Source organism: Clytia hemisphaerica, unplaced genomic scaffold (assembly GCF_902728285.1).
Source record: "Clytia hemisphaerica strain Z4C2 unplaced genomic scaffold, Clytia hemisphaerica genome assembly, whole genome shotgun sequence".
Classification (NCBI taxonomy): domain Eukaryota; kingdom Metazoa; phylum Cnidaria; class Hydrozoa; order Leptothecata; family Clytiidae; genus Clytia; species Clytia hemisphaerica.
In genome coordinates this window covers 221021-233300 of record NW_027104477.1, presented here as the reverse complement: position 1 = coordinate 233300, position 12280 = coordinate 221021, and the positions used below count along the sequence as shown (strand labels likewise).

The 12280-nt window shown below is 35.4% G+C and overlaps 1 protein-coding gene across 1 annotated transcript in view; it reads right to left on the bottom strand.

Annotated features, from left to right (window-relative positions):
- Nucleotides 1-420, bottom strand: part of LOC136821491 (uncharacterized) — a 3616-nt gene extending 3196 nt beyond the window's left edge. Inside the window, exon 1 of the mRNA XM_067077723.1 lies at nucleotides 387-420. Within this exon, the coding sequence (XP_066933824.1) occupies nucleotides 387-420 (34 nt within the window). The remainder of the gene's footprint in view (nucleotides 1-386) is intronic.
- Between the last annotated feature and the right edge of the window lie 11860 nt (nucleotides 421-12280).

Below are 12280 nucleotides of genomic sequence, written 5' to 3'. Positions count from 1 at the left end.
AAATTACCATAATTTTTAGATCGCATTAGTAGACAGAAAATGACCAAACAAATGACTGAACATGAAGGGTACTATGATGTAGTTTCTAATCTGATGTGTAACCTAATTGTTTTTTCGCTGATTTTCGCGAAAAACCGCAAAAACTGATTATTACGTAATAATCGATGACGTCATCAAAACTAAAAATTGAATTTCTCAAGAATGGTGTATCCAATTGTCTTCAAAACTTTCACCAAAGATGTATCTTACTAAAGTCAATCATTTGATAAAAAAAATTTACTAAATTTTGATGACATCAGCAGAAATTAGTGAAAAAAGAAAAATCCTATTTTCTGCGATCTAAAAATTATGGTAATTTTCAGTTTTTGAGACATGCCATAACTTACCCGAGGGTGAATCCTTTGAGTCCAAAGCCACCATGATTTATGGAAACTAGGTTGTCTGCAATTGATTTGACTTTGGTGATGCTTGTTGATCCACGTAGATGTCGTTGGATATGATTTGAAAAACATCTTTGAGAAGTCTGGCTGTCTCACGTAATCCTCTTTCGGCTTGGTTGCCACTTGATTTTACACCATATATGAGGGTCTTTATTATCTTTACTTCTGGTGTTTTTGAAGGGTCCAGTGAATCCTGCCATAAATATCTTTGGAGTCCCCAGTGGCAAGGGTCCAGTTTAATTGAATTATACATTTTCTGTATGTCAGTGTGGAAAACCACGGAGTGACACCTCGAGCGGACGAAGAGATCCACCAAACGATTCATGTTGTTTCTTCCTTTAGCAAGGATGTCGTTGAGGGAGAAGCCTGACTTTGTTGGCATGGAAGCATCAAATACCACTCGACACGGTGTAGAACTTTCTTTCCACACAGCACGCCATGGGATGAAATTTTGATACTGTGAATCTTGCAAGGACTTCTGAGTCTCTGTAGGTAGGTTTTTTACAAAGTCGACATACCCAAGGGATTGAAGTTTGAGCTCAGAAATGATAATGTCTTCTTTGTCATTGAAATTCTAGGAGAGTCAATGCAATTGCTGATTGTAGACCTTCAGTGCGATATCGCGATTTGGAATAAGACGCTGTGTTGGATTACTCACCAGTGAAAGATTTGCAATTGATTGATGATTCTGAATATCCACTGTGACGGATTCATTTATTATTTGCTGTTCGGTCTCTTCTCTGATGCTCATTATCTCATTGACTTGGTTGCGACACGTCTCACAACCTCTGCAGTTGACACATCGAAATGACCATTCGCTACCAGCCCGTTCAGTTTCGTTGAAGGTGTTGAGTTTTTGAAGAGGTATATCTTCATCTCAAGTGTTGCTTTGATTGTTGGTGACATCACCAGTGTTGGAGTGATAACCAAGCAGGCGTAAATCTGGATTTACTTGATATCCATTGCGGAACAAACTCAATTGATTTGATATGAAGTGTGTTAGGATGGGCGGAGCCAATATTGTTGAAGACCTCATGAGGTCCTCCGATAATACCACTTGAGCCATCTGTGTTGAGAAATTGAGATCGATAGATAGTGAGACCAGATGGAAGCTGAAATACAGGCTCAGGAAAATAACGCATGTATCGGACCCCAACCATGAAGTCAACGTCACCTCCAATTGATGTAGGCACAGATGGTAGAAATTCAGCATTGTTACCTTGTTTCACAAATTCAAGAAGATATCTGAAGAAAAGGATGGTATCTTGTATTACACTGGTCGCATCTTGCCAACTGACCAGATCACTGCAATTGGAAAAGCAACCAACGCAATGAAGGATTTCCAAAATTGTGATTGGGCTGAGTAGCCTCCCGAAAAAGACTTGTGGTGCAGCGTGGTCAAATTATTTCCAAGAAACCTACACTTGATACATGAGACATTTTCTGGGAACAAAAAACGTACCTTAGCCATGGTTCAAGCCCATTCTTGAAGTCGACCCGATGAGGTTTTTTCGACGAACTTTGTGTTTCAATTGATTTTCTGAAAATTAGATGTACACAATCTCACCAACAGGCATAACGTTGTTATATATTTGTAAATAATACACCGAATACGAAAGCATATTAAGAGGCGTTACATTTTGGGACAAGCTGGAGTTTTACAAGCTCTTATTTGATTTGGTTGGTCGTTAACCAGCAATAAAACAATTTTGTTACTTTTTCTAAAGAACGCGTCATCTCTATCACTTCAAATGACCAATTAGTGAAGTATCTTATAAAAACTCCAGCTCATCCCTACATTTTGGATCCAAAACGTGTAATATTTGTTTAAAAGAACCCTCACGTATACCGATCCATACTCAGCCAATTTTTTCATAAATACTCCTGCAAATCTACCCTGGTCCCTGTCCGAAACTCTGTAGAAATAAGGAATTAAAAATATTAAATTTAACTGAAATGTATTGCCTAACATTAGATTGCGACTCGGACCCGGTGGGATTCCACCTCACTGGAATTTTTTGCTAGAATTTCGTCCATAGTGGCAAAAATACCCTACATTCAGTCCAGCTGGGAAATTAATTGGCTTTCTTGTTACACTACAAAATTCAATATAAAAAATTTGCGATGTGAGACAGGGGTGTTATATGAATGTTATAAAGACCTATATCGGGGGCTCCACGATTCTAGAAGCGTCAGATTGTACCATAATGTGAGATAACGTTTCATGTTGGAACAGGGTAAACTCGAGAGCAAACTGATCTTAATTAATTAATTGAAAATAATAATTAAAATGCAAAAGGGCATTCTTGATATGCGTAAGTCAAACAAGATGACGTCACATTCTCTAACGGAAGCAATCAAAAACAGGCGGATTTTGATCACCGTGTTTCTGTTTTCAGTAAAAAGCAGTGGTCAAATTCCGGCTTTTTTGGGTGCTTCCGTTAGAAAATTACTTGAGCATATTAACAGTCAAGAACACCTTCAAATTAGCCTATCATAGGCTGATTAGCCTATCACAGGCTATTTAGACTATTTTATATAGGCTATTTAGCCGAAAATCGATAAAAACCTCGATTTCTGACGAAATATAAATAGTCGCGTCCTCTCTAAAGAATACATGGTTTCTCATTGTCAGAGAAATGCCCCGGTTGGTTTAGGAAATATTCCCCTTTTTGGTACTGCGTATGCGTGCACATGCGCGCAGGGTAAGAAAATCAGGCTTTTTGTCGATTCAGCAGAACTTCATTATCAGAAAATTAGCCTATAATCGGTTAGTTAGCCGATGGATAGTAAATTTATTCATATTTCTGTTTCCAAAATTGAATGTAATATCAGTTTAAGTGAAAAAGATTCTTTTGGCTTTTGGCAATGAAGTAATGGTGAAAAATAGACGCGACTATTTATATTTCGTCAGAAATCGAGGTTTTTATCGATTTTTGGCTAAATAGCCTATATAAAATAGTCTAAATAGCCTATGATAGGCTAATCAGCCTATGATAGGCTAATTTGAAGGTGTTCTTGACTGATTAAGAATTTACTGAAATCATCGAACGTTCATTCAACGCTACATTCAAAATTCCGGGAAATACTGTATTGACAAATCTTTTCCATGTGTTCATATAGCATCCATTCAGATTTTCTGAGAAACGTCTTCATCTCGTTCATCATCTGCGTTCATCTAACGCTTATAAATCATCATAAAAAGTCACATTGATATTTCCCAAGAAACTTACAATTCATTCACTCCATTATTCATAGTGCATCAGTTGGGTGAAAGCTTTAACTTCAACATTCGTAAATTCTGTCGCCTGAGTTGACTCAGCTTGTGCGCTATCATCAAAATCCGAGGTTATGCATGCATAAGCTGTGATATACCAATTTTCCCCACATAATTATCTTAATTTTATTCGACCAAAATTTGAACCGAAATGACTAAATGGGGACTAAATGCTACCGATTAGGTCGTTCTTCTTAGAATCACTAAAGCCCTGACGCGGCTAGAGTAGAGAAAAATCTTTAACCTTTCTCCTCAAGCAAGAATAAGAAGTTTTTTATTAAGTTCTCTTTTATCTCTAAAAGCAATCGGTATATAATATACTACTTTACGCTATAAACAAAATTTACAGTTTCGTTTTTGTTTTAAAAATGAAGATAAAAATACAATAAAAGTAATATAGGCCATATACAGATATACAGGGCACTCAAATCGAAAAAAACGGGATATCCGAAGTGTGGAACCTTAATTTAATATATGCCATTCAGCATTTTCTTTGTTTCCCACATATTTTTCAAAATCTGGTAATGGATTTTACCCTCATTCTGGCGTATGTGTTAAAACCACGCGGGCCGCGCTTTTTCGATGGGAAATAAAGTTACCGTCAAAAGCACAGGTCAAAATCATATATTGACGCTGTGCCGACGAATCGAGATTCTATTCATCGCGCAATCAACGAAGACAAAAGTAACCATGATGACCATCCAAGATCTTGGATGAAGTTCAAAGTTGATATTTTTATTCCCGTCGTTGAAAACACAACTAAAAAATATCATCAATGCCATTTAAAAAGAGTCAGTGATAGAGAATCATAACATAAAGTCTGTCTATTATTTCGATTCAATCAAAAGTGACATTTCCATAATTAATAGTTTAGTAATTACTGTTATACATTTGGGGATCATGTAAAAGATTTCTTTTGAAAGAAACTCATTTCAATTACACTTGGAGGTTTCTGGGGAATTCGTAAATACCTTAAGGGTACAAATTTTCGCGGTAACTTATTTTCGCGAGACAATTTTTTCGCGAAATAATTTAATTTTCGCGGGACTTATTTTCGCGAAGACGGGAATTCTAAATTTTCGCGAGGATTAAATTTCGCGAGTTTCGCGAGAAATGGGCTTGTTTTTTGTTAAACAAAGGGAAATTATTTTTAAAAAACCCCTTAAAATTACGTATCTCTAAAAACTTAATTTTCGCGAGGATTATATTTTGCGAATTTCGCGAATCGAAAGGTTTTTAAAATTTTCGCGTGGATTAATTTTCGCGAATTTCGGAAAAACTCGCGAAATTCGCGAAATATAATCCCCGCGAAAATTTGTACCCTTAAGGTAGTAAACTGCATAATGATACAGTCTGCTAGACATTAATATGGTAATATTTGCTCTTCATCTTTGATTATTTCTACAGTGATTAGATTGACACATGCGCGATAAAATTTCTATCATTAGTCTGCAGAGGTTAATATATTCTTTGAAAACTGCCGGGGGGTACTACCCTATTCTGATTCGCAGACCTATACTTCCTATAAGAAACTTTTTCGCTAGAGGATGAGCAGAAGCCTAGTACTACCCTAGTCGACCGACGGGGGTGCTCCGCTGAGGTTCGAAATGGACCCTACGTGGGACTTGAAATTTGCGAAAAAGGTGACCCTGAATGGGACTGAAATTCCAAAATTTTCTCAAATTTTCTACTTTTTCCCCAAATTTTCCAAAAATAGGCACCCTACGAGGGACTGATTTTTCCCATTTTGGTGCTTTTGCCGACTTTTGCGACCCTACCTGGGACTCGTGGAGGTTAAAAAAGGTACCCTGACCAGCGGAGCATCTCCGTAACCCATCTTGCCCTAGTACCCCCCCCCCGGGTGAAAACGGGTGAAAACTTAACCTCCCTGATGGGAAACGATAATTACAAGGTCTCAAAAGAAGGTTGTCTATTGCTCATTCCGACATTTTAAATTTTCCGGGGGTTTTGTTGTTTGGAATTGATTAACTAACAGTTAGGTAGGGTCAGGGTTGCTAGTAACGGCTTGTCACTGTGCCGGGTGCATACTCGGCGCCTTTGGCCCCGCAGGGTTGCTAGTAACGGCTCGAATTTCAGTCAGGTTAAAAGTCGATGTCGGAATGAGCAGTAGACAACCTTCTTTTGAGACCTTGTAATTATTGCTTCCCACCTCGGATACTCAGGGTACTAGTGTATATGTATAAGAATTGCGAAGCGATCCAGGCAAGTCACTCGATTCGCAAGTTGCAAGCAAAATATTTATAAGGTCACACACTAGAAATTGCAAGTTAAAATAGATTCATAATCAATTCGTAAATGTAAACCCCGCGAAACCCCGACAACTTCTCAGGTTCTCAGGTTCAGGAAGACCGAGCCTCTTTACACTCAAACACTTCAGGTGTACAAACTTACGACGTTTACTTCTACGGATTTGAGGAAAATTATATAATTTCTTTCATGAATCGTTGTGAAAAGTTCAATAATCATTTGTCCGCCCTGAGCCTTGAGTATTTTTATTTCTTAGTTTTTGTTTTAGACTCGTTTTACTTCCGGTTTCGAACTCCTTGCGTTCAAAATCGAACTTTCGAATCTTTCTAATTTTAAATTTCGAACGTTCGAATAAAAATAAAAAACTTTTTTCCTAACATAAACACCCCTGTGTCATAGACCCGCTGGAAAACACTTGGCAAAAACTTCGCCCCGGGAGGGAAAATACCTCTCTAGCCTCTTTAAAAGGTCTTCCTTGCAAAGAGCCCAGAGAATCAAAAAAAGTTAAACAAACTTTAAACACCACTCGGTTTATGGAGACAGGGATGTGAAATACAGAGGATTTCAAGACTAGAATTTAATAGAAATAAGTTGATTTATGTAGTTTCAAAATTCAATAACCATTATGTTAATTAGGAATATTGTATCATTGCATCGTAAATTCTGAAAAATTTAACAAAGTTCTAAAATTATATCTAAACTATAAGCGCTGTAAAATCCTGAGATAAAAATAAAGAAAAACCAGATAAAAAACACTGAGATATAGAAAGTATTCTTCAACGATTCTACTAAGTAAAACCTCTAAATTTTACTGGCTGTGATTTTTCTCAAAGTTGGGAAACTCTTATCTTAAGTTTGCTGGAGGCAAGTACTTGGCAGTCTTTTACCCTCTTACTCGAGTTGTTGACAAACAGGAGCAAACTCTTCACATAAAAAGTAAAAAATCTGTGACTTTTTTCTCGGCTGTAGCACAGATATTTAAAACAGTTAAAATGCATCCATAAACATAATGTCATGTTTTGTCGTTTTATTTCGACATTTTACAAGTCATTACCATTAATTACCATTACCAACAATAAAATCCTTTATAATACAGTCACGTGTCAATGTTCTATATCTCTGACCATCGTGCATCGATGCGTATTCATAAAAAACAAACAACCAAAGATCCCACATCATCGAGGGTCGGTCAAGCCAGAATTTCATAAACAACGACAAACAAACATTTCTCCTTCCACTGAATAAGGGGAGGAATAAATTCTTCCAGGTTAGCCATATCCAAAATATATTATCTTTTTTCCCATTTCAAAACNTTTGCGTGGGAAATAGCAATTTCACAATTTGTGATTATTGAATTTCACACGCGTGTGATTTGATGATTTTTTCCTGTGATAAATTCTTCCAGGTTAGCCATATCCAAAAGCGCAAAATATTTTTGTTCCCATCAATTCAAAACATACAAAAAAGTCCAGTGATGCTCACTTAAACATACTACCAAGATTCAATCTAAACCAAAAGGAATGGCTTTCCCACCATATGTATACAGTTAATTTTTCAGCTCAGATCCTCTTCTTGCGATGAAGCAACAACTCTGTTGAGCCTTGCCTGTCGATGAAAGAATAAAAATTCCATCTTCTTTCTTCTCATTCCGTAAGTTCAGCTGCTTTCTTCGTTTCTTTTCATCAAGCCCCATCTCTTTTCAAAACACCAATTTCTCTTTTCAAAACAACAATAAATGTTTGTTTGTTGCCAACATTCGAATTTGGAAAAGTTCGAAAGCCCTTCGAAAGTCTTTGCTCGAGTCAACGCAATGACTTCTTGAAAAATGAGCGCCCATTTGAACGCTTCTTGAACGCTTCCAGCCCGCGCTGATTTTCCGATCTCTTCTTTAGATTTCCTAATTTAAACCTTAAGGAGATAAAAACAAGGCTTATGTAATACCGGTAACCACGTGTATTATATCTCCGTAGCTTTTAAGAATTGGTATATCTAAACGCACGAGGCGACACTTTTTGAAAAAAACGAATTTAACCATCCGTAATTCCAGGTCTCTCCGCCGCGATTCTAGGTTTGATCTAAGGAAGGGCGGACGGCTTTCTCAATCATTTCTGCGTTTGAAAGATTGGATGTATATAGTAATTTTTCATTTGCGCTCCCCAGCGTAGGTGAGATTTAAAGGTACATATACACGATAGCAAAACTGCTTCGCTCATGTATATTCGCTTCGCAAAAAGGATTGGATCGAGTTTAGGGGGATAATTAAACTAGTGTATATGTATAAGAATTGCGAAGCGATCCAGGCAAGTCACTCGATTCGCAAGTTGCAAGCAAAATATTTATAGGGTCACACACTAGAAATTGCAAGTTAAAATTAAATTAATTAAATTCATAATCAATTCGTAAATGTAAACCCTGCGAAACCCCGACAACTGCTCAGGTTCAGGAAGACCGAGCCTCTTTAGAGATACACTCAAACACTTCAGGTGTACAAACTTACGACGTTTACTTCTACGGATTTGAGGAAAATTATATGGTTTTTTTTCATGAATCGTTGTGAAAAGTTCAATAATCATTTGTCCGCCCTGAGCCTTGCGAGTATTTTTATTTCTTTCGTCCCGGGAGGGAAAATACCTCTCTAGCCTCGTCAAAAGGTCTTCCTTGCAAAGAGCCCAGAGAATCAAAAAAAGTTAAACAAACTTTAAACATCACTCGGTTTATTGAGACAGAGATGTGAAATACAGAGGATTTCAAGACTAGAATTTAATACAAATAAGTTGTCTTATGTAGTTTCAAAATTCAATAACCATATTAATTAGGAATATTGTATCATTACATTGCATCGTAAATTCTGAAAATTTAACGAAGTTCTAAAATTATAACTAAACTACTAGCGCTGTAAAATCCTGAGATAAAAATAAATAAAAACCAGATAAAAAAAACTGAGATATAGAAAGTATTCTTCAACGATTCTACTAAGTAAAACCTCTAAATTTTACTGGCTGTGATTTTTTTCAAAGTTGGGAAACTCTTAGCTTAAGTTTGCTGTGGAGGCAAGTACTTGACGTACTACGGAAGCCGAGAAGGGACATCCAAACTTTCTTTTTTGTCGACTTTTTTTCTTTTTTTGCCGACTTTTTCTTCTTTTTTGTCGACTGTTTTCTTTTTTTGCCGACTTTTTCTTCTTTTTTGCCGACTTTTTCTTCTTTTTTGTCGACTTTTTTTCTTTTTTTGCTGACTTTTTTTCTTTTTTTGCCGACTTTTTTTCTTTTTTTGATTTAAAGACTTTTTTCTTTTTTTGTCAACTTTTTTTCTTTCTTTGCTGACTTTTTTTCTTTTTTTAAAAACTTTTTTTCTTTTTTTAACAACTTTTTTCCTTTTTTTGCGGACTTTTTTTCTTTTTTTTGCGGAATTTTTTCCCTTTTTTCAAAAAACCCCCGGATTTAAAAATGGTATGGTTTGTTATGTTTTAGTGTCTAGATCTCGAGATAATTCATATCATATCTAAGGTGTGTATATATACTGAAAAACTGCTGACTCAGCTGAAAATATCGACAATTTTCAATACTTTAACCAAAATATATGTCGAGATCTAGACATCGAAAGTTAACAAAACATACCAATTATAGATACTAATAAATTAGAGCTATCCAGCCGCCAGCTGTGAGAAAGATTTCTTCCTAAAAAAATACTCCCGCCCAGCAAAATGCATCGGAAAACGCCAAAGACGTGCATTTTTGCCTTCAAAATGCCATTTCTCGGCACCAGATGGTCGAAACTTAACAAATAAGCCCATTTTCTTTATCTACTTTTCACACTGAATCCGTTGGTAGCCTCAGATATTTGATGTTAATTAAGGGGGGACTCTTGATAAGTTCTATTGATTAACTAAAAATCGATTCACTCGAAAACTGCAGGAGATTCGAAGGGCAATTTTTTCTTGTCAATTCTACACTTTATTAGGAGCATAATATCAAAAGTTTGCCCTCATCAACTAAAAGAAAGCAGTCTCGAAAAGAAAAGTTAAATTTGGAAAAACCTTTTTTTGAAAAAAAGTAAAAAAGTTTTCAAAAAAGAAAAAAAGTTTGCAAAAAAATAGAAAAAAAGTCAGCAAAAAAAGAAAAAAAGTCGGCATAAAAAGAAAAAAAGTCGACAAAAAAAGAAAGTTTGGATGTCCCTTCTCGGCTTCCGTACTTGACAGTCTTTTACCCTCTTACTCGAGTTGTTGACAAACAGGAGCAAACTCTTCACATAAAAAGTAAAAAATCTGTGATTTTTTTCTCGGCTGTAGCACAGGAACTTAAAACAGTTAAAATGCATCCATAAACATAATGTCATGTTTTGTCGTTGTATTTCGACATTTTACAAGTCATTACCATTAATTACCATTACCAACAATAAAATCTTTTAAAATACAATCACATGTCAATGTTCTATTTCTCTGACCACCAATGCGTATTCATAAACAACAAACAACAACCAAAGATCCCGAGGGGTAAATCACTGAAAAAAATCACGTACACCCTTTTGAAAAATCAAAAAGAAATCAAAAAGAAATCAAAAATCAAAAAGAAATCAAAAATCAAAAAGAAATCAAAAAGAAATCAAAAATCAAAAAGAAATCAAAAAGAAAATCAAAAATCAAAAGAAATCAAAAAAAAAAATCAAAAGAATCAAAAAGAAATCAAAAAGAAATCAAAAAGAAATCAAAAAGAAATCAAAAATCAAAAAAAAATCAAAAAATAAATCAAAAAAAAAATCAAAAAAAAAAGAAATCAAAAGGAAATCAAAAAGAAATCAAAAATCAAAAAGAAATCAAAAAGAAATCAAAAATCAAAAAGAAATCAGAAATCAGAAAGAAATCAAAAAGAAATCAAAATGAAAATCAAAAAAAAAATCAAAAATCAAAAAGAAATCAAAAAGAAATCAGAAATCAAAAAGAAATCAAAAAGAAATCAGAAATCAAAAGGAAATAAAAAAGAAATCAAAAATCAAAAAGAAATCAAAAAAAAATCAAAAATCAAAAAGAAATCAAAAAGAAATCAAAAATCAAAAAGAAATCAAAATCTCGTACACCTAATTTTTAGTGATTTACCCCTCGAAAGATCCCACATCATCAAGGGTCGGTCAAGCCAAAATTTCATAAACACCGACAAACAAACATTTCTCCTTCTACTGAATAAGGGAGGAATAAATTCTTCCAGATTAGCCATATCCAAAAATGCAAAATATTTTTGTTCCCATCAATTCAACATATACAAAAAGTCCAGCACTTCAACATACTACCAAGATTCAATCTAAACCAAAAGCCAAAAGGAATGGCTTTCCCACCATATGTATAGAGTTCATTTCTTCAGCTTAGATCCTCTTCTTGCAATGTCGATGAAAGAATAAAAGTTCAATCTTCTTTCTTCTCATTCCGCAAGTTCAGCTGCTTCCTTCGTTTCTTTTCATCAAGCACCATCTCTTTTCAAAACACCAATTTCTCTTTTCAAAACAATGTTGTTTTTAGTCAACATTCGAATTTGGAAAAGTTCGAAAGCCATTCGAAAGTCTTTACTCGAGTCAATGCAATGACTTCTTGAAAAAAGAGCGCCATTTGAACGCTTCTTGAACGCTTCCAGTCCGCGCTGATTTTCCGACCTTTTCTTTAGATTTCCTAATTTAAACCTTAAGGAGATAAAAACAAAGCTTATCTAGTACCGGTAACCGCGTGTATTATCTCCGTAGCTTTTAAGAATTGGTATATCTAAACGCACGAGGCGACACTTTTTGAAAAAAACGAATTTAACCATCCGTAATTCTAGGTCTCTCCGCCGCGATTCTAGGTTTGATCTAAGGAAGGGCGGACGGCTTTCTCAATCATTTCTGCGTTTGAAAGATTGGATATATATAGTAATTTTTCATTGCGCTCCCCAGCGTAGGTGAGATTTAAAGGTACATATACACGATAGCAAAACTGCTTCGCTCATGTATATTCGCTTCGCAATAATTAAGTGGCACGTGCCTAACCACGTGGCTACGGTCGAAAAGGTGTATTGTATTGATAAAGTTATGTGTTTAATCAGGAGAACTTAAAGGCTTAATCAAAACTTGCCTAAAACTAATTTTTCGGAATGAAACGAAACCGTAGTGTGTGAACGCTTCTTATCTTAAAAAAGAAAGTATATAATTGTCCTTATAAAAAGTGTGTACCGTGACTTGAAGATCAGAGGGGATGCCTCTCGCTTTAAATGATTTTAGTAATATCTAGTGTCTTTATTAACGAAAATTTTCTGCTTCACAGTGAACCATTAGC